The 24001-nt window shown below is 35.3% G+C and overlaps 1 protein-coding gene across 1 annotated transcript in view; it reads right to left on the bottom strand.

Moving 5' to 3' along the window:
- Positions 1 to 24001, bottom strand: part of LOC103562392 (cadherin-10) — a 169922-nt gene that overhangs the window by 99833 nt on the left and 46088 nt on the right. Inside the window, exon 2 of the mRNA XM_008537428.2 lies at positions 13066 to 13421. Within this exon, the coding sequence (XP_008535650.1) occupies positions 13066 to 13296 (231 nt within the window). The 5' untranslated portion in view covers positions 13297 to 13421. The remainder of the gene's footprint in view (positions 1 to 13065; positions 13422 to 24001) is intronic.

Raw genomic sequence — 24001 nt, 5'->3', positions numbered from 1 at the left:
AACCATAAACATCAAGTTCACCTGTAATCACCACAAAACTGAAATCAATAGCTAATTCAAAACTCTCATGTACTTGACTTAGCAGCACCTCTTGACGCAGTTAACACACTCCTCCAAACACTTTCTTCACCTGTCTTCTGAATCACCCTAGACTCTTAGTACTGCCTACAGCTCAAGGAACACTCATTTTCAATTTTATCTGTTGAATTTTCTTCTTTTCTCCCACATCCTCCCCCACCTCACACACACATCTTAATTGGGTTTGTCCCTGAAAACAGCCTATTTCCTCCTCTCTCGCTATACTCACTTTCTTGATACCATACAGTCCCATGACTTTAAATACCTACTATATGCTGATAACTCCTAAGAGGTCTCAGTTTAGAACTCTTCCTGAACTTGCATAATCTCAAAATTCCATTACCTTTTTTTTTTTTTTTTTTTTGCTGGGGAAGATTCACCCCGAGCTAACATCTGTGCCAATCTTCCTCTATTTTGTATATGGGTCACCACTAAAGCATGGCTTGAGGATTGGTGTAGGTCTTTGCCGAGGATCTGAACCTGTAAACCCAGGCTGCTGAAGCAGAGCAGACAGAACTTTAAGCACTTGACCATGGGACCAGCCCCTAAAACTCCGTTATCTTAACACACCCAAAGATGAACTCTATTTCTTACTCCTAATGCTCTAGCACTCCAAATAAAAGCAAATCCATCTTTCCAGTCACTCAGGCCAATTTTTTTTTTGAGTCATCCATAACAACACTCCTTAACACTCCATATATAACACTAGAGAAATTTCCATTGTATCAACTTTAAAGCCAGAAGGATATGTTTAAAACCTAAGTCATATAATGTCAGTGTTTTGCCACCAATTCTACAATATCTTCACATTTCACTCAGAGTAAAAGTCGGAATACTTACAAAGTCCTATGTACTAGTTCCCTATTGCTGCTGTGACAAATTACCACAAACCTAGTGGCTTGAAACAACACATATTTATTCTCCTATAGTTCTGGAGGTCATAAGTCTAAAACCAAGGTGTTAGCAGGCCTCCATTCCTTCTGGAGGCTTCAGAGGAGATGTTTCCTTGCAGTTTCCAGCTTCTAGAGGCTGTCTGCACTCCTTGGCTTGTGGCCCCTTACTCCATTTTCAAAGCTCATTACCCTAACCTCTGGTTCTGTTGTCACATCTCTTTTCTTCTGACCTTGACCCTCTTGCCTCTCTCCTATAGGGACCCATGTGATTACATTGGGATCACCTGGATGATCCAGGATAATACCCCCATCTCAAGATCCTTGATTTAATTACAGCTTCATAGTCTTATTTTGCTATTTAAAATAACACGTTCACGAATTCTGAGAATTAGGATGTGGATGTCTTTGGGGCCCTTATTCCATCACCATGCTCTGTAGGATCTGGGTATCCCATTATCTTTCTGTCTTCCCCTTCTACCACCTGCTTCTTGTTTCCTTTGCCCCACCCACACTCACCTCCTTGCCCTTCATTGAATATTCACAAGGAACCACCTGGTTTACAGTGTTTGCAGTAACTTCCTCATGCAAAACGTATTCCATTGATAGCTGCTTAGTTACTTCTTTAACTTCCTTACAACCCTTTGCTCAAGTTATCACCTTCTCAGTGAGGAGGCATCAACCATCACCACCTGCTGCGTCCCACCCCATATTCCTCACCTCGCTTTACCTCTTCATTTCTGATGGCTCTCTTCATCTTCTAACATGGGATCAGAGTAATATATTTATTACGTTTGTTTTCAATTTCCCACTAAAATTGTGGGCTTCATGACCCAGGATGTGTTGTCTTTTATTCAGTGATGTGACCCAGTGACCTTGAGAGTGTTTGGAAAATAATAGGTCCTCCACACCTATTATGGATTTGGGAATGAAGCAATCAAGAAGAAAAGAACAAAAGATCTGAAGAAACGATTGGTATAACACTTAAAAATTTTCTTCACAAAGAAAGCTCCTTGTTATTTAGGGAAATGCAAATTAAACCACCAGATTTGAAAAATATTCTAAAAATAACAAGCTTCAGTTTCGACACAGAATAACAGGAACTCTCACATACTGCCAGTGGGAGTATGTATTGGTTTAAACTTGGGAAACTAATATGGCAACACATGGAAAAACTGAAGCTAGGCACACACTACAGATTAGAAATTTTACTCCTACTTATATAGACTCTAAAGTTATTCAGTGTACATAAGTGTCAGGATGCGTGTACAGATAGGTTCATAGCAGCATTGTTAGCAATAAGCAAAGCTAGGGGAAAGGGCAACACCATGTATCCACTATTGATAGTGTGTAACTAAATCCAAACATATTCTTATGAAGGCATCCTCTGCACAATAATATGGTTTAATTTCATAAACATATTTGAGTGAAAGAAGAAACACACAGAGAACATATGAACTATGATTACACTCAATTTCAGAAACATTTAAAACACTAGTACGTGTTTAGGAATGGCTACATAAAGGTTCAAACTATAAAGACAAGCAAGACATTATTAACTCAAAAGGAAGCTTCTTGTCACCTCTAGAAAGGAGAAATGGTGAGTTTCTAAAAGACCCACAGGGAGTGTTTCTTAGGACTAGCAATTTTCCATTTCTTGATCCAGCTTGTGGTCGCCCCACTTGATTTATATTTATTCATTAAAGTGTATATATGCGTTTTATTCAACTTTTAGTATGTATTATATTTGAAAATCAAAAAACAAAGAATTAAAGGACAATTAATATGGAAAAATTATGGACCAAAAGAAAAAGAAGAGTATCTTGCCAGTAGAAAAATTAATAAAGGATATAAGCACTCATTTAAAGAAATGGAAAATGCTTTAAACACGGAGAAATGCTCATCCTTGCTTAAAATAAGAGAAAAATGTTTCATTCACAAGATTGAAAAATTTTTTAAGTAATGATAATACAGAGGTTAGATACAATTGTGGGGAAATAGCTACTTTCACACATTACGGTTGATACGATAAATGGAAACAATATCAGTGGAGAGCAATTCAGCAATACATATGAAAATTTAAAATTTCTCAAGACTTTGCTTCCACATTTCCACTTCTAGACATATTCCTAAAGATATACCAGCACTGTGTGAAATACATCATATTATTACATGACTAAATAATTTTTTAAAAATAACTAAATACGCTTTAAAACGAAAATGGTAAAACAAATTATGATACATCCACTGGAAAAGTACTATGCAGCCAATAAAATTTACAAAAAAAAATACCATATCTTTATGTACTGAAATGGAATGAGGCCTCAAGCTACATTCGCAAGTAAAAAAACCCCACACTATATGACATTGGAAGTACAGCACCTGTTATGTAAAAATAAAATCATGCATATGAGTTTACATAGTTCTAGAATGTTTTTTGGAACATATACCCAAAACACCCCCAAAATTGGTAAACATGGTTGTTTCTTACAAAGAGAATTATGGATGCCTGAGGATCCTGGTGAGAGTCTTAGTTTTAACTATATACTCTATTTTGCCTTCTAAAGTTTATACAAAGTGCATGCATTAACAATCCATATATAAATTAAATAATAAACACACAAGCACAAAAGTAAATTTGACTTCTGTATAAAATAGCAGAAATATCCGTTACCTGTGCAATTTTAATTTTGAACTGCTACCATTCAGAAAGCAAGCCACCAAACACATTCATTCTTGTACTGCTTAAACAAGAGTATACTTGTTTTGGAGAGGTAACACATATAATATTAATAACAATATTATTTTTTTTTTTGAGGAAGATTAGCCCTGAGCTAACTACTGCCAATCCTCCTCTTTTTGCTGAGGAAGACTGGCCCTGAGCTAACATCGATGCCCATCCTCCTCCTCTTCATATGTGGGACGCCTACCACAGCATGGCTTTTGCCAAGTGGTGCCATGTCTGCACCCGGGAGCCGAACCGGTGAACACAGGCCGCTGAGAAGCTGAACGTGCAAACTTAACAGCTGCGCCACCGGGCCGGCCATAACAATGTTATTAATAATGCTGCAGTGGGGTGCAATGTCAGCATTTACTCTGGAGTCATTCTTTCTGGGTCAGAATCCCACCTCTTCAAATTACTCGATCGAGGCCCTTAGACAACGTATTTAGAACATAAGGATGTTGTCCTTACTTTTAAATGAGAGACAATAATAAAAACTACTCTATGAGGTTGTTGGAATATTAAGTAATAACAAATAAAATAAATTTTAGAGGTACCATTATCAGGCTATGTTAGGATACTTCAGAATATTACATATTATGTCAGTTTATTCTCACATAAAACTGTATGTAATATTATTTACATGGTTATTTTGCTTCCAGAAGTGTGTTAAATATTAGTGACGAGAAAGGTGGTTTGTTTTTTTCTGTGGGGTGGAGTTTACTCCTGCTGGTGTTTTAAAAGAAAATACTTTTTTTGTTTAGCAATTATGTAGGATGCTGGCCATCAGTTTAATACATTTTCACTTCTAATTCTTAAGAAGGAGAGCGAGCTCACCTGTTGTGCACATTCACATCCTCTCTTTCTGTCCATATCATAATATCCTCTCCCCAGCTCTTCATCGTTTCCAAGTATCTCTCACTCTTACTTATTTTAACTTATTGATAATCTGCCAACTAGAAATTACTGTGTAGCCACCTTCTAGGCTAATGCAAAGCCATCTGACTCCCCTTTGCCTCAGATTATGCAATAACTCTCTCTTTGGCCCACACTGACCTCTAAATCGCCCCACCTCTCTCCTTGATGAGTCTGCATCACTGAACAAGATGAGTCTTGTACTCTTTGTTGTTTCTTCTCCTTTGCCCTCTATGATAGCCCCAGTCTGCCCTTCTCCCCACATCCGTCTTCTCCTCTTGGATGTTCTACCTCTACGTTATTTGATTTATAATCAAAGGTCAGGTTCTTGATCTTTGCTTTCTCTCTTTATTGTCTCCCTTCAGAAGCTCAACTATCATGGATGCAGAAGCTCGGTCCATTCGTGATTCACAACTCTGTCCCTCTGCTCTGCTGGACTCAGGATAATCGAACAGGTACAAACTGGATTTGCTGGTAGACTTTGATGCTGGTTTGTAAACAGTGATAGAATTTGTGTCAAAAAAATTGAAAAACCCAGTGGTCTTGGAGCTTTTGGGGTGTATTTGGAAGATACAATACTGAACCGAGAAGTTCACTGATGAAATTTAAGCTAAATAGCAGCCAAAATAGGAAATATTCCTGCAGAAAAATGTCTACAATAGTACACAGTGTTATTTAGTAAAATTTCCTATTTGGTAAAATAATTTTAGTCCTGGGCTGAGATTTAACATCTTAATATAAAAATCTAAATTTTAGAGTTTATGTAATCTTTAAATGCATAAAGTACAGCTTTAAATGTGAAGTTAGTGAAAGAATTTTACTAAAAAGAAAATCTGAAATTTACATAAAGTGCCCTTTGACTATTGTGGAAGAGAGCTCTCAGTAGAGAAAGGTTTGTATATTATATCCCAACAAAATTACTACTTCCTTTTCTAAATTTAGTGCATCTCCCTGGAAACTTATATGACTTTCTTTATTTTAACTTTTTGTTACAAGTACCAGGAGCCATGGAATGCAGTTACTCAATTATAAATACAATAATAATAATAACAGTAGTAATAATAATGATAACAATACAACAAATATTTAGATTAAATAATATTTTTTAATAAACTAAAGGTAGAAATTTAACTATATTATGTGAACATTTAATATTTCACTTCAGAACATTTATTAAAGTGTTCCCTCCTTTTCTATTCATGCTTTCCTAAGAAGCAATTGAGAATTTGAATATATGAACATATACCACGTATGAGACATTGATGAGCAAACACAAGAACATTCATCCTACTTTTTCATTTTCTTTACTGAAAAGAAAACTATTCCTCAGTACAATGGGAACAAAATTTAATGGAATACATAATTATATATTGTCTCCAGGAAAGAAAATGAGAGGGCTTTAGTAGAAATTTCATAATACTATAATAATAATTTCCCATGCTTCATGGCCATTACATAGGTACTTGTTACTGATAAATTACATTGAGATATTTTCTGCAGAGCAAGTTTATGTGAGATTAAATACATTTTTATCTACAGAGAGTTCTCTCAAATTTTTGCTAGAAGTCATCAACTCAATTTTCACATAATCTTCATTCCAAGATGATTACATTTCTTAAAAGCTTTATATTTGAAAAATGATGGGTTAAATTGTAGACTTAAATTTTCTATTTGAATTTGATTATTTTCAAATAATAGGTAAAGTTTTTCAAAATTTATTTGGCACCGAAAAATTTCTTTGACTCTGTTTTTTATTATTATCAGTCTATGATCATTGTCAAAGTCCTTCTATCTACTTCCAACTATTAGTAGTCTTTGTGAATTCCCTGGCCAAAAGCCACAGAAATAATATTTTTTAGAAAATACATCCTTAAGTATCTCTTATCTAAAACATATTCTAAAACACAGAGAGGTGGATTTTAAAAGATGCTATGTGACAAACTGAAGAAACAGGAAAAAGGGATGAAAAAGCTTCTGAGTGAGGGGGTTAATGAAATGGAGAATTTGAGAGAGAAATGTACAAAGACAAGGCTGTGGTGGGAAAGAAAAGACGACAACAGTCACAGTGACTCTGGGTTAGTAACTCAACAGGAAAAACAGGAGAGAGGGATGGCAGACTTTCCACAAATCCCTAGCACATAGTATGAGCGATGGGGTGTGGTGAATGTGTTTAGGGGGTGTGTGTTTTTTTGTTTCATGAAAGCTATCAAATGAACTTGTCACATATATACATGAATAATCTTCATATATGATAACCTGATATGTAAATAACTTCATGGGAGAGTTTAGTAAACATATGTTTTTCTACTACCAGTAAGAACTTATAAATAAAAGGATGACTATGGTTGTGACTTGTATATGAGCATCCCATACTTAATTCCATTTATCTTGTGTTTTTTTTACATTCAACATTTGACATTTGACATTTGACATTTGCTTGAAAATGCTAACAGGGAGCTTATTTCCTATTACTTTAAATGGGAACAAATATAATGCTTACACATTAATCCAAAATTCAAAACCATGTTCCTAAAATATAACTAAAGCACAGAAAAATATCCATATATGAATAACATGCTATAATGTTAATATATAAAATGATTAAACCAGTGTTACCTAATCACATAAAGGTTAATGCAAATTAGCATGGCTTCTCTAAGTGCTTATGAAATATTAGATGCACAGTCTTTTTGACAGCCTTGGTTATCTTCAAATCACCTATGGGTGGTTTTGAAGTTCTACCAAGTGTATCTGGAATGCAACTCAAAATCTTCCTAAATACTTTTTTGTTAAAATATTATAGTGAGTTTTGAGGATGTAAGCATAGTTTCCCTATATAACTGCTGGCTAAAATATCATTGTATTAAAAGACACAAACATTGTATGGATTTTGAGAATTAAAAACCAAGAGGTGGTCCACCTGGAAAACATTATCAGGATTCTGCAGTGCATGCCTCTATTTAAAAATGCCTTTATTACCTGTTGCTTGAGGATTAATATGAAAAGTTCTTACAAACTCCTGTAATTCTGATTCACCTTATTTCGTGGTCTTTACATATCAGAGAAATAATGTCTTCATTCATCCAAAAGTCCAAATACCCCCTCATCGGGAAGGTCTATAATCATTTAATCCAAAGTAGCTCTGCCAATGTCTATCACATCATCCTGATTTATTTTCTTCCAGGAATTTTTCTGCCTAACATTACCTACTGTATTTCTTTCATGCTTCATCCCTTTTATAGATGAAATTAATAGGATTCAAAAAGAAAATAACTGTATACCAACACCCCTCCTGCCCCCATCCCACCACTAAAATCAGGTCTCTACGTATCGAGCAACTAAATGCTTTTTTATGTAGGTCTTTTTTGACATGTTTGGATTTAAAAAAATAGTTACCTGGAAATTTTAAGCCTCAAGAACAGTACCATTACCATTATTAAAACGTCCAGAAGAGTGTTTCCAACCCCCTGATCTCTCATGTAATGCAAAGTTTCTCCATGTGCTCAGTTTAGATCTAGCTCACCCTAGGAAGATGGCAGTGGAGAGGCCAGTTCATCATCTTCTCTCTCTCCTAGTTCTAACTACTCTTTTCCCTGCTGTAGCCAGGTTTGACCTGACCGTACCCATATTTTTAAGGGCAAAAGGGACATGGTCTAATATGGTGGGCACAGTTGGTATTTCCAGGCTTTGTAGCTGTTTAAAGCCGGGTTATTCTCTCATGGATCATTTTTTTTTCAGTTTCTGGGAGATCTCTCTTCTAGAAATTTCCAATGATCACTTTTTTATGAGGCATTGCACATCAAACGACCCTTTCAAAGAAATAAACAGATAAATAAAAAATAAAAGCATATAGCTTGACTCTCCAATTTCAACGTTTAACAACATTAATTCATGTAATGCAAATCCCAAAAATCTTTTATCTCCACTTTATTTACAAGTACTGCAGAGATGGAACATGGGGATATTTGGCACCTACTTTTTTGCTCTTGGCTTTGGGCACCTGTGCTGTATCTGAGATAAAAAGAGCCCCATAACTTCCTGTTACTCTTATTTATTATTTTCTCCTTCTCTTAAAGGCAGATACTTTATTAGCAGAGAAATTACATTTTTACCTGTGAATATTTAATACCAGAGTAGTATCTGAGTAGTAGAAGGTCTTCTACATATTTGCTGAGAGAATGAATAAATACTCCCTTCACAGTGGGTTTCTGGGGCCACAAGTCTACAGAGAAGGATGATCAAGAGGCTGAAGCCAAACTGCCCTAAGGATTAGACAGGACAGGAAGGAGAGGAGACCTTGAGAGAAACCCAACTTGTAGAAAGTAAATACTAATGGCAACTTTGAAGGAAAGAAGTATGATGATAATTGAGAGCAGATTCAGAAGCAAGAACCCAGAAAGAAGTAACATAGAGACTGAGGTGTTTAGGAAAATGTAAAAGACTCTGGCAAACTAAGGAGGTGTAGGACAGAGTTTCTCAGTCTTGGCACTATTGACATTTAGGACTGGAAAATTCTATGGGGGTCTGTCCTGTGCTTTGTAGGATTTTTGCAGCATCCCTGGCCTCTGCCAACTAGATGCCGGTAGCCTTCCTTCTTCCACCCAGTTATTTTCATGATATCAAGAAGATATAGACAGTTATCCTAAGTATTTAAAAAAATACTATGTTTTTACTTCCCAGAGTGAATGATCTTAGTCGCTGATTCAGAATCAAGATTACTGTTACCTAATTATATTATTAATTTTTTGGTGTTTGGGGATTTTTCTCAATCTCTGGTTTTGATTAAAAATTTATTTTTAACATGCTTTTCTCCACTTGAGAATAATTATTATATAAATTACAAAGTTTGTGCAGTAAATAAAATTAGTAATTCTCTTAGAGCTATATATTTGTTACACCTAAAAGTAAATTCAAGAAATATGTAGTTTAATGTCATTATTTATTTTATTTGAATATTTGGAAGCCTAGAAATTTGAAATGACCTGTCCAGGGCAACTAAATCAGGCAATGGAAAACTGTGATTAAAAGCTACATGTGAAAGACATTACATTAATTTTAAAAAGTTTATAATTACAGTGTTTCTCAAATCTTAAATTGGGAAATTTTAATATGTTTATAGAAGTTTGTGCTATGAAAGCAACATAGCTTAAAAGAAAATTGCTTGAAGTTCAAGTTTTAAACCCCTTGCTATGAAAGGTAAAGAAAGGGTAGAGAAGGTTAACACCTTCTCATCTCTAACTCTATCATGTTATCTCTATCATGTATAGGAAATTTCCTAAAGGTCCATTTTGTGATTATCTCACTGAAAAGGAAAAGAACTTACACTGAATATATGTTGGCTTAGAATCTATTTGATTGAATGATTTAGAGGAAAATGCTTTTACGTCATTGAGAGCTGAACAAAGAAATGCACTGAGTTCATTATTGGTTGGCTTAATTTCTTAATAACAGTTATGGCACTGACAATTTAGCTACTGGACTTTCTCTTTTTCTGTCTCTCTTTATTTCTTCTTTTTTCCTAAATGAGTTTTAAAATACTCACATATTTTATATTTATATTTTAAAATATTATTAAATTAAAACTGAATGTAGATGGAAATGCATATATTAAAAATGAATGTATATAAAATATGATATATATTAAGTATATAAAATGAATATATATATCAAACCACTGACATAATCATACAGTTTGATTTCATAGATGAGAAAATGAAGGCCAGGAGATGTTAGCTGATTTAACCACTGAAAGAAAAACAGTGACCCAAACAGAGTTACATCCTAGGTCTTCTGAGAGTTATGTGCTTTTCTTAAGCTTCTCTCTGCTTTAACTCCCTAAGCAGTAATGGATTTTCATCTGAAAAATTAAATGCCATCCATTCTTTATAGGATTTGGTTGGCTAATTGTTTGGTGTTTTAAAATTGTTCTCCTTCTTCATGCATGTGCTGTCCACTCTTTCTACCAGTGACAATTCCCACCAGTGTAATTCTTTCCATTGTTCCTATTCTGAGCTCTCAAAATATTACCCTCCTCAATGGGGAGTCTATCACTATCTTCCCACATGTTGAGTAATTAGGACATGTATGACTACTACACCTAAGCTAACCTAGAGATACTGAATCACTGAGCATCAATGCCTAAAGAAGAAGCCTTCTCTAAAGGTAGTAAAAACTGGAAGTGAAATTTCTGACAGAAAAGATGACTATGTAATAAACTTATTAGAAACAATGTTGGAAAGAATATCTAGAGGATTTTGAATTTTGTATACTTCACGAAGAAAATGTATCTTGGCCTCAACTTATATTCATTATAATGTATGTTTATTAAAATATTCTATATTGCACATTGCCTTTTTGGCATACACAAATCCATATGTTTACACCTCAATAAAGTTTTTAATCATATAAGTAGTTAATGCAATATATAAATAATTAATAGGTAATTGTATAATACAAGTAGAGGAGACTTGGAATATAAGCTAAGAAATAGACACTTTGGACATTAGAAGTAAACTCATAGCTACAGAATCTAATAAATTTCTGTTGATCCAGTAGTTCAGCACATATTGTAGAGAAAGGAACGGGTGAACACATCCCATAAATTCCTCATCTTTGTCCTCATTAAAGAGTTTGCTTTTATAGAGCATAGCAAGGAAGAATAAAATTTCAGTTGTATATAAAGATGCATACATCTTAAGCATTTAGAAGCTTTAATTGCCAATAGTGAAGTCATTTTCTGGACTAGTTTTCAACCAAAGAGGCCAGCGCTATCAGATGATTCTGGGAATTTGATTCAATACAACTCAAGTCAATTCAATCAACTGAATATTAAGCTCTACTCTAAGAGCTAGAGACAAATTGAGATATGAAGCAAGGTTCTTGATTTCAAGGTATTGATATTCTTTTGGGAGAGAACAAATGAAAATACATAAGAAGTAACTTGACTATCACGTGAGAGTATATAATGTAATGATAATTTAATTTACCAACATTTATTAGATCCTCATTAAGGACAAGATGAAGAAAACAGATGCAAATAAGCCAAATAAGTGCTACCTCTAGGAAGAACAAAAGGAAACTGATACTTTACAGTTTCTACAGTCCAGATTTCTATTATTACACTTTCATGTTGTTGGTTTCCTATATAAAAGTTGCCTATTGCAGCAACCATGAAATTTACCTTAACCCTCTGATCTTAGACTGCCAATCAGATGAGACCTGTGACAAGTCTGCTCCTAAGTGATTTCTGGTAATATTGCTTAGGTTGCTGATTCTTTTCCTTCTCCTTCTAGTCAATCTGACATTTAACCTTTAATGTTATCTTGGCCACACTGCCAGACATTTAAAAAGGACTGAAATACCTGGAACATGAAAAAACATATCAAAGCGTTTTAAAATCAATGAAAATGTATTCTCTCAAAAATAGTTTTCCTTAGAAGAAAAAAACTTTTAGCACAGTTTTAATTATTTGACTGAAGCTATTAAAGTTTAGGTTAATGCAAAAGTCACCAACACAATAATGTACCTATCAATTTCACAGTGTTAACATGTGAGGTATTCACATGTGATTATATCTGTTTTCCTTTTGTTAGTGTGCTTAACTTCTTTTTTCTCTGACGTATTTTGATAGATTGTCCATAAAAATAATAACCCTGACTACTAAAACGAATTCTTTCTGAAGACATTATCTAACTTCGATTAGACTCAGATGGTGCTAAGAAAGAAAACTGGAATTTAGTACAGTCTAGTAGATAAAAGCATTCATTGCTACTTGTATGTCACACTTCTCAGTCCATTCTCAACCAAAACTAATTTTCTTCACTATCTATTATAATTGGATAGAATGAAAACTCGTCTCTGCCCACATCATATCACAATAAGTAAACTACTTTATCTGTTTGTGCTCCTATTTATTTTTCCTTTATATAAATGTATCATAGTGGGACTTGAATAAAAATAAATAACACTCATATCTGGAATAAGTTTTCTTATAAAAAAGCAATTATTTTTGGCCCTAGGTCATATTTTTAATGCCATTTGTTTTCTCATTCTGTAGCATATTAAACAACTTTTAAATATCTTTTCTTCCTCACTGAAGTCAACAGCGATATGTGCTGTATATTATACATATGCATTGTCATTTTAAACAACTATATTGACATAATTTTCTCACTATCATTGATTTCTAACTACAAATCCTAAAGCTGCAATTTTTAGTATCTCTTTAATCCATGAGGTATTGGGGAGAAATAATTCCAGTAAATGAATTCCTACCTTTATCACGCTATATTCATTCACTCCATAGTTTTTCAAATTATAGTTTGTATCGCATAAACAAAAATTGCTTTAGGGATATTTAGAGAATCAACTTTATAAGAATGATGGTCTTGATAATCTTCAAATTTTCCTGAGACATATCAAGAAAGAGCGTAAATATTTGCCATTTCAATGCAGACTTACCTTGCCCACATACTGATAGTCAGATCCCGTGTATTCCTCCAGTAAGAAAAACTGATTCCACATCCAGCCACGTTTTTGACGATGCAGAAGTTTGCCATCACTCCTAGGTACATGTGCAGCTAAAAGTCTTTGCTGGGGCACAGGAGTCCTTCTGAACGTGATCTCTGGCGAACAGAAATGTGGCAGGCATACCCAGAGTAGAAACAGTAGCAAAAATTGATATATTGTCATAGTTCGCTTCTTGAAAATTCCCAACGTGGATGAAGAAAAAGCAGTCCTATTTTATTGGGTTGAATTTTACTGTGTTTCAACTGGTTTCCAACATTTCATCAGTGCTTCGGACATGTTTCCAAAACCTTGAAATAAACAAACAAACAAATAAAAAAAGTCAGTTGACAACATCATGAATGTTACCTGTCACTTTAAACCTAAAGTGATACACATTAATTAATAAGAGCAACCTAAATATTTACTTTTCCTCTTTTACATAAAATAATGAGTAGTTTTGGGAAGCATTACTCGCCTAGTGACATGTCTACAATTTAAGAAAAGATAATGGTAAATAATTTCTTTCAAACAAATCCTAAAGAAGGAATACATTAAGCTTTTATTTTTTTTTCTCCTGGCACTTGAACAGTTTTCAGAAATTATAATCCCTACATAGAGTTGAGATGTAATTAATTTTGCATGTCAAATTTTCCAGAGCAATTTAACATAAATTAAAACACTGAAAACAAAATAGTGATTTAAATAAACTACAGAAAACACGCATCTTCTGTACAATGCAATGATATTTAAATGTTTTTTAAACCGCAGCACAATTTCTTCAAATTTAATCCTGCTTTAAGTTAGAAGTAAAGCCAAAAACAAAACCAAAAACAGGAGTGCCTTGGGCCAAAGACCTCTCCTCTCTTCCCTCTTAGATTGGTCTGTGGAACACCTAGAGTTTCCTGGAGTAGAAAAAAATCTCAACTGTAGTAAATCAATTTGTAATATAATTAATACTGTTTTGTAGACGGATTTCATCATGTTGTCAGCTATACTTTTGATACACTTGGGCAAGCTGTCCACTTCTAACCACCCCTACTGTCACAATGCCATTCTAGAGTTGCATGATGCCCCAGCCTGACTAGTGCAATAGGCTCCTGACTGCTGTCCACCTCCCTCCCTGCACTTATTTTTGCAATGAAATATCCCGGGACATCCCATTAAAAGGTAAGTCAGATCATGTCACGACTCTGCACAAAACGCTGCAATGACGTCTCAACTCACTTTGTAAAACTCAGTGTCTGGCAAGGACCTACCATTCTGTACTCAATTTCATGACTGTCGGTCACTCCTCTGACAGCATGTTTCGCTTCAATCCTCCAGGCCACTCCCAACACTGACTCCTTTCCAGTCAACGTGTCCTTCTTACTTTACCCTGCAACACACTTCATATGCTCCTCTCCTCAACCAGGATCTTTCTCCTTGTGCCCTCTGCCTGGAATGCTTTTCCCCATAAATATGACACAGGTAGATCTCTGCTTCCATGAGGGCTTTCTGGAAATCTCTCCTAACATTTCATATATACCAACATGCTACATGTGCTTTATTTGTTTATCCTGTGTATATTATATTTCCCTGCTCTGATCCCATGAAGGAAGGGAATGTTGCTCTTTGCTTCTGTTTTCAGTGTCTAGAACAGAACCTTGCACATAGTAGATGCTCAATAAACTCTTTGAATGAATGAGTGAACAATAAGTTGATTCAAACATCTGAGTGCCATTACCTTCTCTAGTTATACGTCAACATTTATGTATGAAAAGATACATTTTAAAATCATAATTATTTTATTCTTCATTCATATTGTTAGGATATTATTTTACATTTTTCTCTGTAGGTTGTTTTGTTTGTTTCCTGTTAGGTATGAATTTTATTTCAGGATATGATAAAATATTTGTTATAATAAGTGCTTTGGGGACTAAAAGGATTGAGTTCTACTTCTCTAATATGGCTATGCATTCTAAGTACTCCAGCTCTGACATTTATGCTTTCATCCACAATGATTTGTAAGCAATCTGTTTACTTTTTTTTTGTTTTATTATTAAGATTTAAAGGTCAATGCAAACATGCTTTAGAAACAAGATTAATGGTGAAGCAGTATTTCCCTTGAGTGTATTAAATGACAGTGGAGCTCTCCACAACACATGAAGCATCCAACATGACAGATGTAGACTGTATTAAAATATATCATGTAATGCTATACTTATAGAAATTATCTGATGCACAAAATGGTTTTAGATCACAAAGCACTGACTTTACAGAAACTCAATGGATTGGATTCTAAGTAATAGGAACATTTATTTACCAAAGCAATGTTTGTCTTTTTGTCTGTCAGGACATGCTAGATGATAGTCTCCAGAAACTTACGCTGTTCCTGAGAGTTAGGGGAGAGTGTGTGTAATCCAGGGTATCTTCTCTCTTCTATAAAAGCTTTACAACTTATTGAAGCAACAGCCTTTCTCATTTCATCTCTTTCTTTAATCTTAAAAATATTTGTGAGCAACTCTGATTATTTGTGGTATTTATAATGAAGGAGCAATGTTTTGAAAAGGCTAATAAATAGGCTTCTAGCTACATAGAATATACCCAGGAAGAATTAACATTGGGCAAATTAAGTGTTGGTTTGTTTCACATAATTTCCTATTTTTATTTCATTTTGTTTGTATGTTTATCAGTCGTTCATTTTTTAGAGCAGTTTTAGAGTTCCAAGAAAATTGAGAAGGTATAGAGATTTCCCATATACCCACTGCCACCATACATGCATAATCTCTCCCATTATCAACATCACTCACTAGAGTGGTACATCTTTTTACCAAGGATGAACATACATTGATACATCATAATCACCCAAAGTCCATAGTTTACCTGAGGTTCACTCTTGGTGTTGTATATTCTACGAGTTTGGACAAATGTATAAGAATGAATGTATAAGGTTTTTGAGGATTCTATTGATGTATCTTTTCACTCAGAGATTCTTTACTCAGCCATGTCCTAGTACTACCCATTAGCCTATCAAAGGCATTCTTCATGTCTGTTACAGTGTTTTGATCTCTTGCATTACATTTTAGTTCTTTCTTTGAATTTTCATCTCCTGCTTACATTGCCCATCTGTTCTCGCATGCTGTGTACTTTATCCATTAAACTATTAGCATATTAATCATAGTTGCTTTAAATTCCCCATCTGATAATTCCAACAGCCCTGCCATATCTGGTTCTGGTGTTTGCTCTGTCTCTTCAATTAGTGCTTTTTGCCTTTTGCTGTGCCTTGTAATTTTTTTCTTGATAGCCAACGTGATGTACTGGGAAACGGAACTGTTGTAAATAGTTCTTTAGTAACGTGATGGTTAGGTGTCGGGGCAGGGAGAGGGTTCCATAGTCTATGATTAGTACTGTCTATCAGTGAGCCTGTGCTTCTGGACTATGAACTTCACAAGTGTTTCTGATTTGTTCTCCCTCGTTAGATGGGGCAGGGTGGCTGGAGAAGACTGGATTGTATCTTTCTCTTCTCCCAGGGCAATTAGGACCTGACAATACTCCGGCAGATCAGACTCTCGTTAATTAGTTTCCCCTGAGGGCAGACCTTGTTAAGAACAGTGATCTAAGGTATTTCAAAATGTTTCCTTTTCCCTTCCCCCTGTGGGAAGCACAATGGGATTTTTCTCAGATATTTATTGTGGGAACCTGATCAAGCTCCCTGAGGTAAATCTCACAATATTGAGGAGGGCCCCCTGTGACTGGGGCTTCTTGGAGTTTTGAATTTTCAGACGTGTGTCCAGTAAGTCTCCAGCAATTTGCCAATTGCAGTTCAGGTTTCCTGCCCCATGACTGGTTTTGTGGTGGTTTCTGCAGAGATGTCTCTGCTGGTGAGCTGCGCTTCCCTCTATTTGCCAATGTCTCCAATCTTGAGGGCAGTAGTTTGTCTTGAGGCCTCCATCTCTTATGGATATCCAAGAAGAGTTGTTGGTTTTTCAGTCTGTTCAGCTTTTTGTTGTTTTTAGGATGGAGGAGTAACTTCCAAGCTCCTTACACGTGGAACAAAAAATGTCATCCTTTTTTACTACCTAGTAGCATTCCATTATAGGGATATACCATGATTTGTTTATCCATTCCTGTGACACTAGACTTGTTTCCAGGTTTTCACTATTATCCATAAACTGCTATAAACATTCATATACAAGTTTTTAGAAGAGCATGTGATTTCATTCCTCTTGTGTAAATATCTACATGTACAAACTACTCCCCCACTAATATATAATTGTGAATCATGTCTAAATACTCATATATTATTGAATTTCCCTCACTGGTGAATAGCACATTTTTATGTTTATATAGGTGTATCAGTGAACATTTCTTGAATTAAGTGATTAATATGTTCATAAAAGAGCCTCCTGAATAGATTGGACTATTTATGATGAAAAATAAAAGCTGAATTTTAGAATATGAAAATATTATATAAGGGAGTTGCACTTGTTTGAAATTATAAACAGAGTTATAATTAGAAGGAATCAAGTAGGTTGAGACCACAGTAACTTCCTGGAATGAAAATGCTAAAATTTAATGAAATTCTATAATGTTATTTCCGGTTAATAACTTTCACTTTCAAGAAATTCTTGCAAAACCACATTTCCTTATTTTAATCTCAAAAATAATTTAGTATGAACATTAAATGAAGTTTAAGAATTATTAGACCATCCCTCAGCATTCTGCATTCTGGTAATTCCTATAGACCAGCGCTTCTCAAACCTTCTATATTCACGTCTCCCGGGGCTCTTGTCAGGCATCTATATTCTCATTCAGCAAGTCCGAGGTAGGGCACAACATCCTGCATTTCTGACAAGCTCCCCTGCAATGCCCATGTGGCTGGACCACACGCTTTGAACAGCAGAGGTGGAGACCTCTCCAAACCTAAAATCATCTTCAGGATGTGTTTATAAGTTTTTCCTGTTTCATGTCTCACAACCCTAGTATGCGGCCTACTACATTGATGGGAAAATACAATATAAGGTGACTACTGTGGGAAGATCACAACATTATTTCTAAATAATCAATATTTTCCTGGAATTTTTTTGACTAGAAGAATCTGTCTGATTCAAGTCAGCACACACTACAGCAATTATTCTCCTGATCATACTACAAACTAGGTTTTCATTTATAGATACATTTTAAAGCATTTGCTCACTGAATCTTATTCCATTTCTATCATCACAGAGTGTTCAATACTCTTCTGAAATACTTCTCACTACCATTATTTTCTCTATAACCTGTTAATTTTATTATATAGAAAGCTAAGAACAGCGGATCGCAGAATACAGTATAATAGGCATTTTGATGTATCTCCATGATTATTTAAGTCTCCACACATCACGGGTGATCAATTAAGCTGCAATCCATACTTGGCTAATAAAAGGAATTAGTCATTCTCCAGTCAGTTGATTATGTTGATTAAGATCCTAATGTATCATCCTTTTTTTCCTTTAATTTTACCATTTATAATTGTAACAAAATGCTAAAGATTATTGAGACCAAACTCAAACCTCTATGGATGAACAATTTTAATTCTTTTAGAGTTTCATAGCACCAATACAGTCTAATGAAATTTCAACACTGAGAAATAAAGGAACATTTTTCAGGTGTGTTTATACAATTAAAATATGCTAGTGTATACTAAATACTTCCTTTTTAAGCAGCTGATACCAGTTTATGCATCTACTATAACACACCAGGTGAGATAACCGAATCAAAGCATTACGCGAAGGACACAAATAATATGAGTCCATATGCCTAATCATATTTTCCAGGAGTTCATTACACATTGCCTCCTGTGCTCTAATGGCATAGAAAATGTATAGTTCCACACTGAATATTCATCACTCTATTTTAAATATTTATTTATATATGTATCTCTGCTCAGACTGTAAGTTTAAAGCAGGGTCTTATGTCTTCCATCCAAAGTTACTAATATAGGGTTTGCACAAACTGTTCAATAAATATGTTTTGAATTGGGTTGAATATTACCATTCTCCCTAAAATATTTCAGTGAGAGGAAACTTTGTTTCTTTCCCTGAAACAGCACGGCAACAAGCCAAGGATCATTTACATCATATTGTGCTTATATCCTATTTATATACAACATCACAAAACTCACACAAGACGTTATTCAAACAGGCAATCAATACCCGACTGTTGGATGAAATACGCAACACAAAGGGTTGCCAGTCTCAGATAAGTTATCAAACATGGCGGGGATTGTTACCAGTGCAGACAGAATTCCAAGAAGCTCTGATCCTTGCTATTCTTCTCAGATTAAATTTCCTCTTCAAGCAAAACCATTTGAAATTAATTTTCTTCTCCAGAAATGTGACCTGCACACAAACCAGTAATACATTTTTCCAGCTATACTACCTGCTAACACCTTAAAATGAAAATTTGTAAAACCAGCTATAACCCACATCAATTTTGGGTGGTCGATGGATAGAGCATATGGCAAGGGTAAAGAGAAGCACTGTTGAGTGAGACACATAACTTCGTGTGGCCATGTTCTGCTAACAGGCTAAGGAACAGCACCCAAGAGTTCTTGCTACTCTCTCAGCAGCCTTTTTAACTTCAGCAGCAAGTGTGACAGTCCCAGATGTAACTTGATCCACGACCAAGTTAGTAGTGCTAATACAGCTGTGACATTACACCTGCTGCTCCTGGAAGTCTCATTCTACTGTAGCTAGGATTTATTTCATTATGGGGAAATTGGTAGCAAGAACGCTCTCAGGGTAACTTAAAGATGTTAGGATGAAAGCCATCTGGTACCCAATTTTCTTTGATCCAGCACTTGAACTGCTTCTGAAATGCAATAAGTGAAGAGATGGGGAGAGAGAGCTTGGGAGTGTTATTAAGAATTCCTATCCAAGAGAGGGTGTCATTCCTCATTTAATGCATTATTAGTAGAACATCAAGAAAAAATATTCATAACTGGAAGAAAGAATCTGTTAAAGATCATTTCCATTCAAAGTTACTTCTACAAAGACCTTCTGCGCATGTGCCAATAAATAGTGCGTAAACAATGACTACACATTTAGCATGTTCTACTATATGAATGTGTAGAATAAGTACCAAACTGGGATTAACTATATTGCAAAATGTGTCCTTGCTGTTATACCTGAAAGTGCAAAAACACTTGCGATAGTCATTTGTGAAAACTAGCCAAAGGTACAAACATGGGGAGATATATCACTGGTCATTAAAAATCTACTTAAGTTACAAGTATAATTATAGTTATTACATGAGGATAAGCACAGTAAGCATAAGACAGATCTTTGTGCCATGCATTTATGAGACAATCAGACTTAAACAAAAGAAGCTGAAAATTTTATCAGCACTAATTTTTAACTCTAATTATGCTTTAATATTTGCACAATACTAAAAAGCCCATTTGTAGATAGCCTATCTTATCTCTATGTAGAGAGCCATTACACAAAAAAGGATTAACTCCTAAATTATGTATCTGTAGCTGAAATATAAAATTGGAATAGCATTGCGTGAGGTAAATTTCATTTTCTTGAGGACAGAGAGACTGGAGCGTAATTTATTTTCTATTTTTCATAATGCTTGGCTCAATGCTAAATAGTATTTTTTTCACAGTTTTCAACTGAACTAAAAAGACAACACAAGAAGGTTTATTTCTTTATTTTCTTACTTTTTTTAATTCTTAAAGGTATCAGTGCCTAAGTATAGACTCTAGACTCTAAAACATACTATTAGTTTTGGAAATATGTGGAGTATTAAGCTGTGTTATAATGAGCACCCCAATGAACTAGTGGTAGAAATCGTTGTAGCTGTGTCTTTTTTCACACATCTCAATGGAGTGTGTTTAGAATTTTCATTCTATAGATGGGGTCACTGAGCCTCTCAGCCATGTTCATGGTGCGCTGTCTATGTGCCACACGTTTTGCTACAAGAAAGCTGTCAAATGTAAACAACACTGAAATGATTCTAAGAATCATTCCCATCTAAGAATGAACAGTGTGAATGGGTGAAAAGAGCACCTACTCCAACATGGGTGGTCTGAGAAGTCCTTTTGGAGGAAATCATGTCCTAGATGACACCCAGGAAAGAGGAGACAGAGTGTCATTGTGTGTACGTGTGTGCATGTTGTGTGCAAATAAGTGTGGGAGTTAAACTGAGTTCTGACAACACAACAGGATGGAATTGTGTTCCATGAACTGGAATAATGGGTCATGAATATGTAATGGGCCATAAATAAGGCAAAGAATGTGAAAAGCTCGGGGTGGGGAGAAGAGCATATGCATTGATAATGAAATAATTTCGCTCTGATTATATGACACAATTCTAAGATGACTAAGCTCAAACTTAACTTTAGGTCCAGGCCTCTTACAACATGGAATCCAAATCATCTAATCCTTCAGCCACAATTTCCTCTACCTTAGCCAGAGCTATGTTAGGGCTTTCATGGGCCCTATGCAGTTTACCTTCAGGGGCTTTTTCCTCGAGAAAATAATAAAAGAAAATATATTTTACAACTGCATACAGATAAAGACACATATATTAATATTATATAGTAAAGCATTGTCTTTGATCTAAAAGTTCAACTTTTCCTCTGATTTTAAAAGAAATTAAAACATTTTCATGGGTCCCTCCCTGAAATGATTGAGGGCCCTAGGCCCTGTGCTTACTCTGCCTAATGGAGAAACCAGCCCTGACCTTAGCAGCAACAGATGATCAAGTACTTTTGAACTGAGTTTCAGCAATAAATTTTTCCTCCTGTAACTTAATCTGACAGATATGGGAACAGTTTCAAGAGTAATGTTATGTGATGTGCTCAGTCTCAGAGAGTTAGTGTCAGAACCAGAAACATAACTCAGGTCACCAGATTCCCCCTGCACTGTTCTGAAATGTCCTGCATAATTTAATAATGAATAGATGTTATTATGATTAAAACTTACATTTTAATGCTCTTATCTAGAAGACATCCTGACTAGCTTCCACTTTGCTGAGCACAATAAGATGGACCCGCAGAGAGTGGGAGATTTCTGATACCATGGGAGGTTAGGAACCACAGGCTATGGAAGTACTTGGAGACATATAGTAAGGTTCTGGGTAAAGAATATTTACTAAAAACGTTCATGAAAATGTGGTTGCACATGTAAATTCCACAGATTGCTTTTGATTTGAAACATATCACAGACACGTTGAATTTTAAGTACAAATTTGCTATTCAAGTCCCCTTGAGAACAAAGATTCAGTAGCGAATTGTTCTTTTTTAAGAATTGGGTCTTTGGAAGGAAAACTGGAATTGGTTAAAGTTGTAAATTAGTTAATAAAAAACAGATTTTAAAAATTTCCTTAAAAAGTATGGCTGTGCTTAGTGGTTTCTGCCCCCTCCCCTCACTAACTTCACACCCCCATCCCGGTCCTACCACAATTAATTAATTGCCAGCTATGCCTCTTGGATTTCATAGGAAATCTTGCAACCTACAGCTTGCACTCTTTCATGTGATAAGTTTTATGGCCACTCACTTGAAGAAATTTTGCTTTTCATATGTGTGTATCTGACTTTTCTTTTGGAAGTGCAAACACCAATGGGGAAATCACAGCCTGTGATTACTTTAACAGTTAGAAGAATTAGAGTTTACAAGTCTGCTTCACTGTATCATTTGGTGCCCAAATCCAATATAGTACCAAAAAAAATCACTAGAACAAAAATCTATGCTTGCTGAAGCCAGTGAAATTGTAAGCTTTCAGACATTAAAAGAGATTATGCATTGGCCCCCTGAAATAATTATATACTTGACCCATATTTAATCACAATCACTGTGGGAACCAGAAAGATTCATCATTTCAATAAGAAGTTAGTGCATTAAGCTTAGTGCCAGAAACAAAGCAGGACATCTAAATTCTGGACCATTCGGACACAATCTATAAAATGCCATTCACTCATTTAATTGCAAATTACAATTTCAAGCAGAGTACTAGCTCCTCAGAGAGTTGGTATACCTTCTGTGTATACTTCCCCTCCATGTGTACAGGATACCGTCTGAATTTCTGCCTGGGTATACTTATTACGTGGTGGTACCTGACTTTTGACTATTCCTCCAAACAGGCATTCAGCATCTTGAGGAAAAGCATCCTCCTATTTATCGCTATGTGTGTGTATGTATGAGTTTGTGCGTACGTGAATTTGTGCGTGTGTGTGTCCTCAATGGCCTTTAATGGACTGAGTCAATCAAAGGAAGCATTATATAGCATGCATTTACATTTGAGGGCAATTTAACTTATTTTCCTGCCTCCTACCACCACCTAGGAAGATGAAATCCTAGATAAGTGGAGGCTGGGAGATGAGAGGGGGGATATAGAAAAGGAATTAAAAGTTTATTTAGAGTTTTCTCACTTTCTCTCAGCTATGGAATGAGAATAAGCAGTCACAAAAAAGGAATATGTGTCAAGTCCTAACTTTCTAGAATGGAAGCCTCCTGTATTCATTCAAGATATCTCCTGATTTCTTTTGTAAACATGTATATTCACCCATTTAAACATAACCATTGACCACTTCCATAACTTATCTTGGACTGTGGAAGTGTCATCTGATAGCGAAACTTCTAATACCCAGCTGATTTCAATTTTTTCAATACAACCAGGGAAGAAATAAAGGATCCAGAGGAACAGAGAACACAGTGCAATAAGGAAGTACAGGGCTTTGCGTGACTAGAGTTATCAGTTTCTTCCCTCCTCAGCTCTATTTGTAAAAACCATTCGATTCACTTTTTGTCTTTGGATTCTAATACAAATGAAGCAGGCTGTATAGATACAGTAAACAGTGGGCTCGTATCTCTAACACTGACTTTACCTGAAGGCTCTGAAGAACAAGAATACACGGCAGTGG

The sequence above is a fragment of the Equus przewalskii genome, chromosome 20, assembly GCF_037783145.1.
Source record: "Equus przewalskii isolate Varuska chromosome 20, EquPr2, whole genome shotgun sequence".
NCBI lineage: Eukaryota > Metazoa > Chordata > Mammalia > Perissodactyla > Equidae > Equus > Equus przewalskii.
This window is presented reverse-complemented; position numbering and strand designations above follow the sequence as displayed.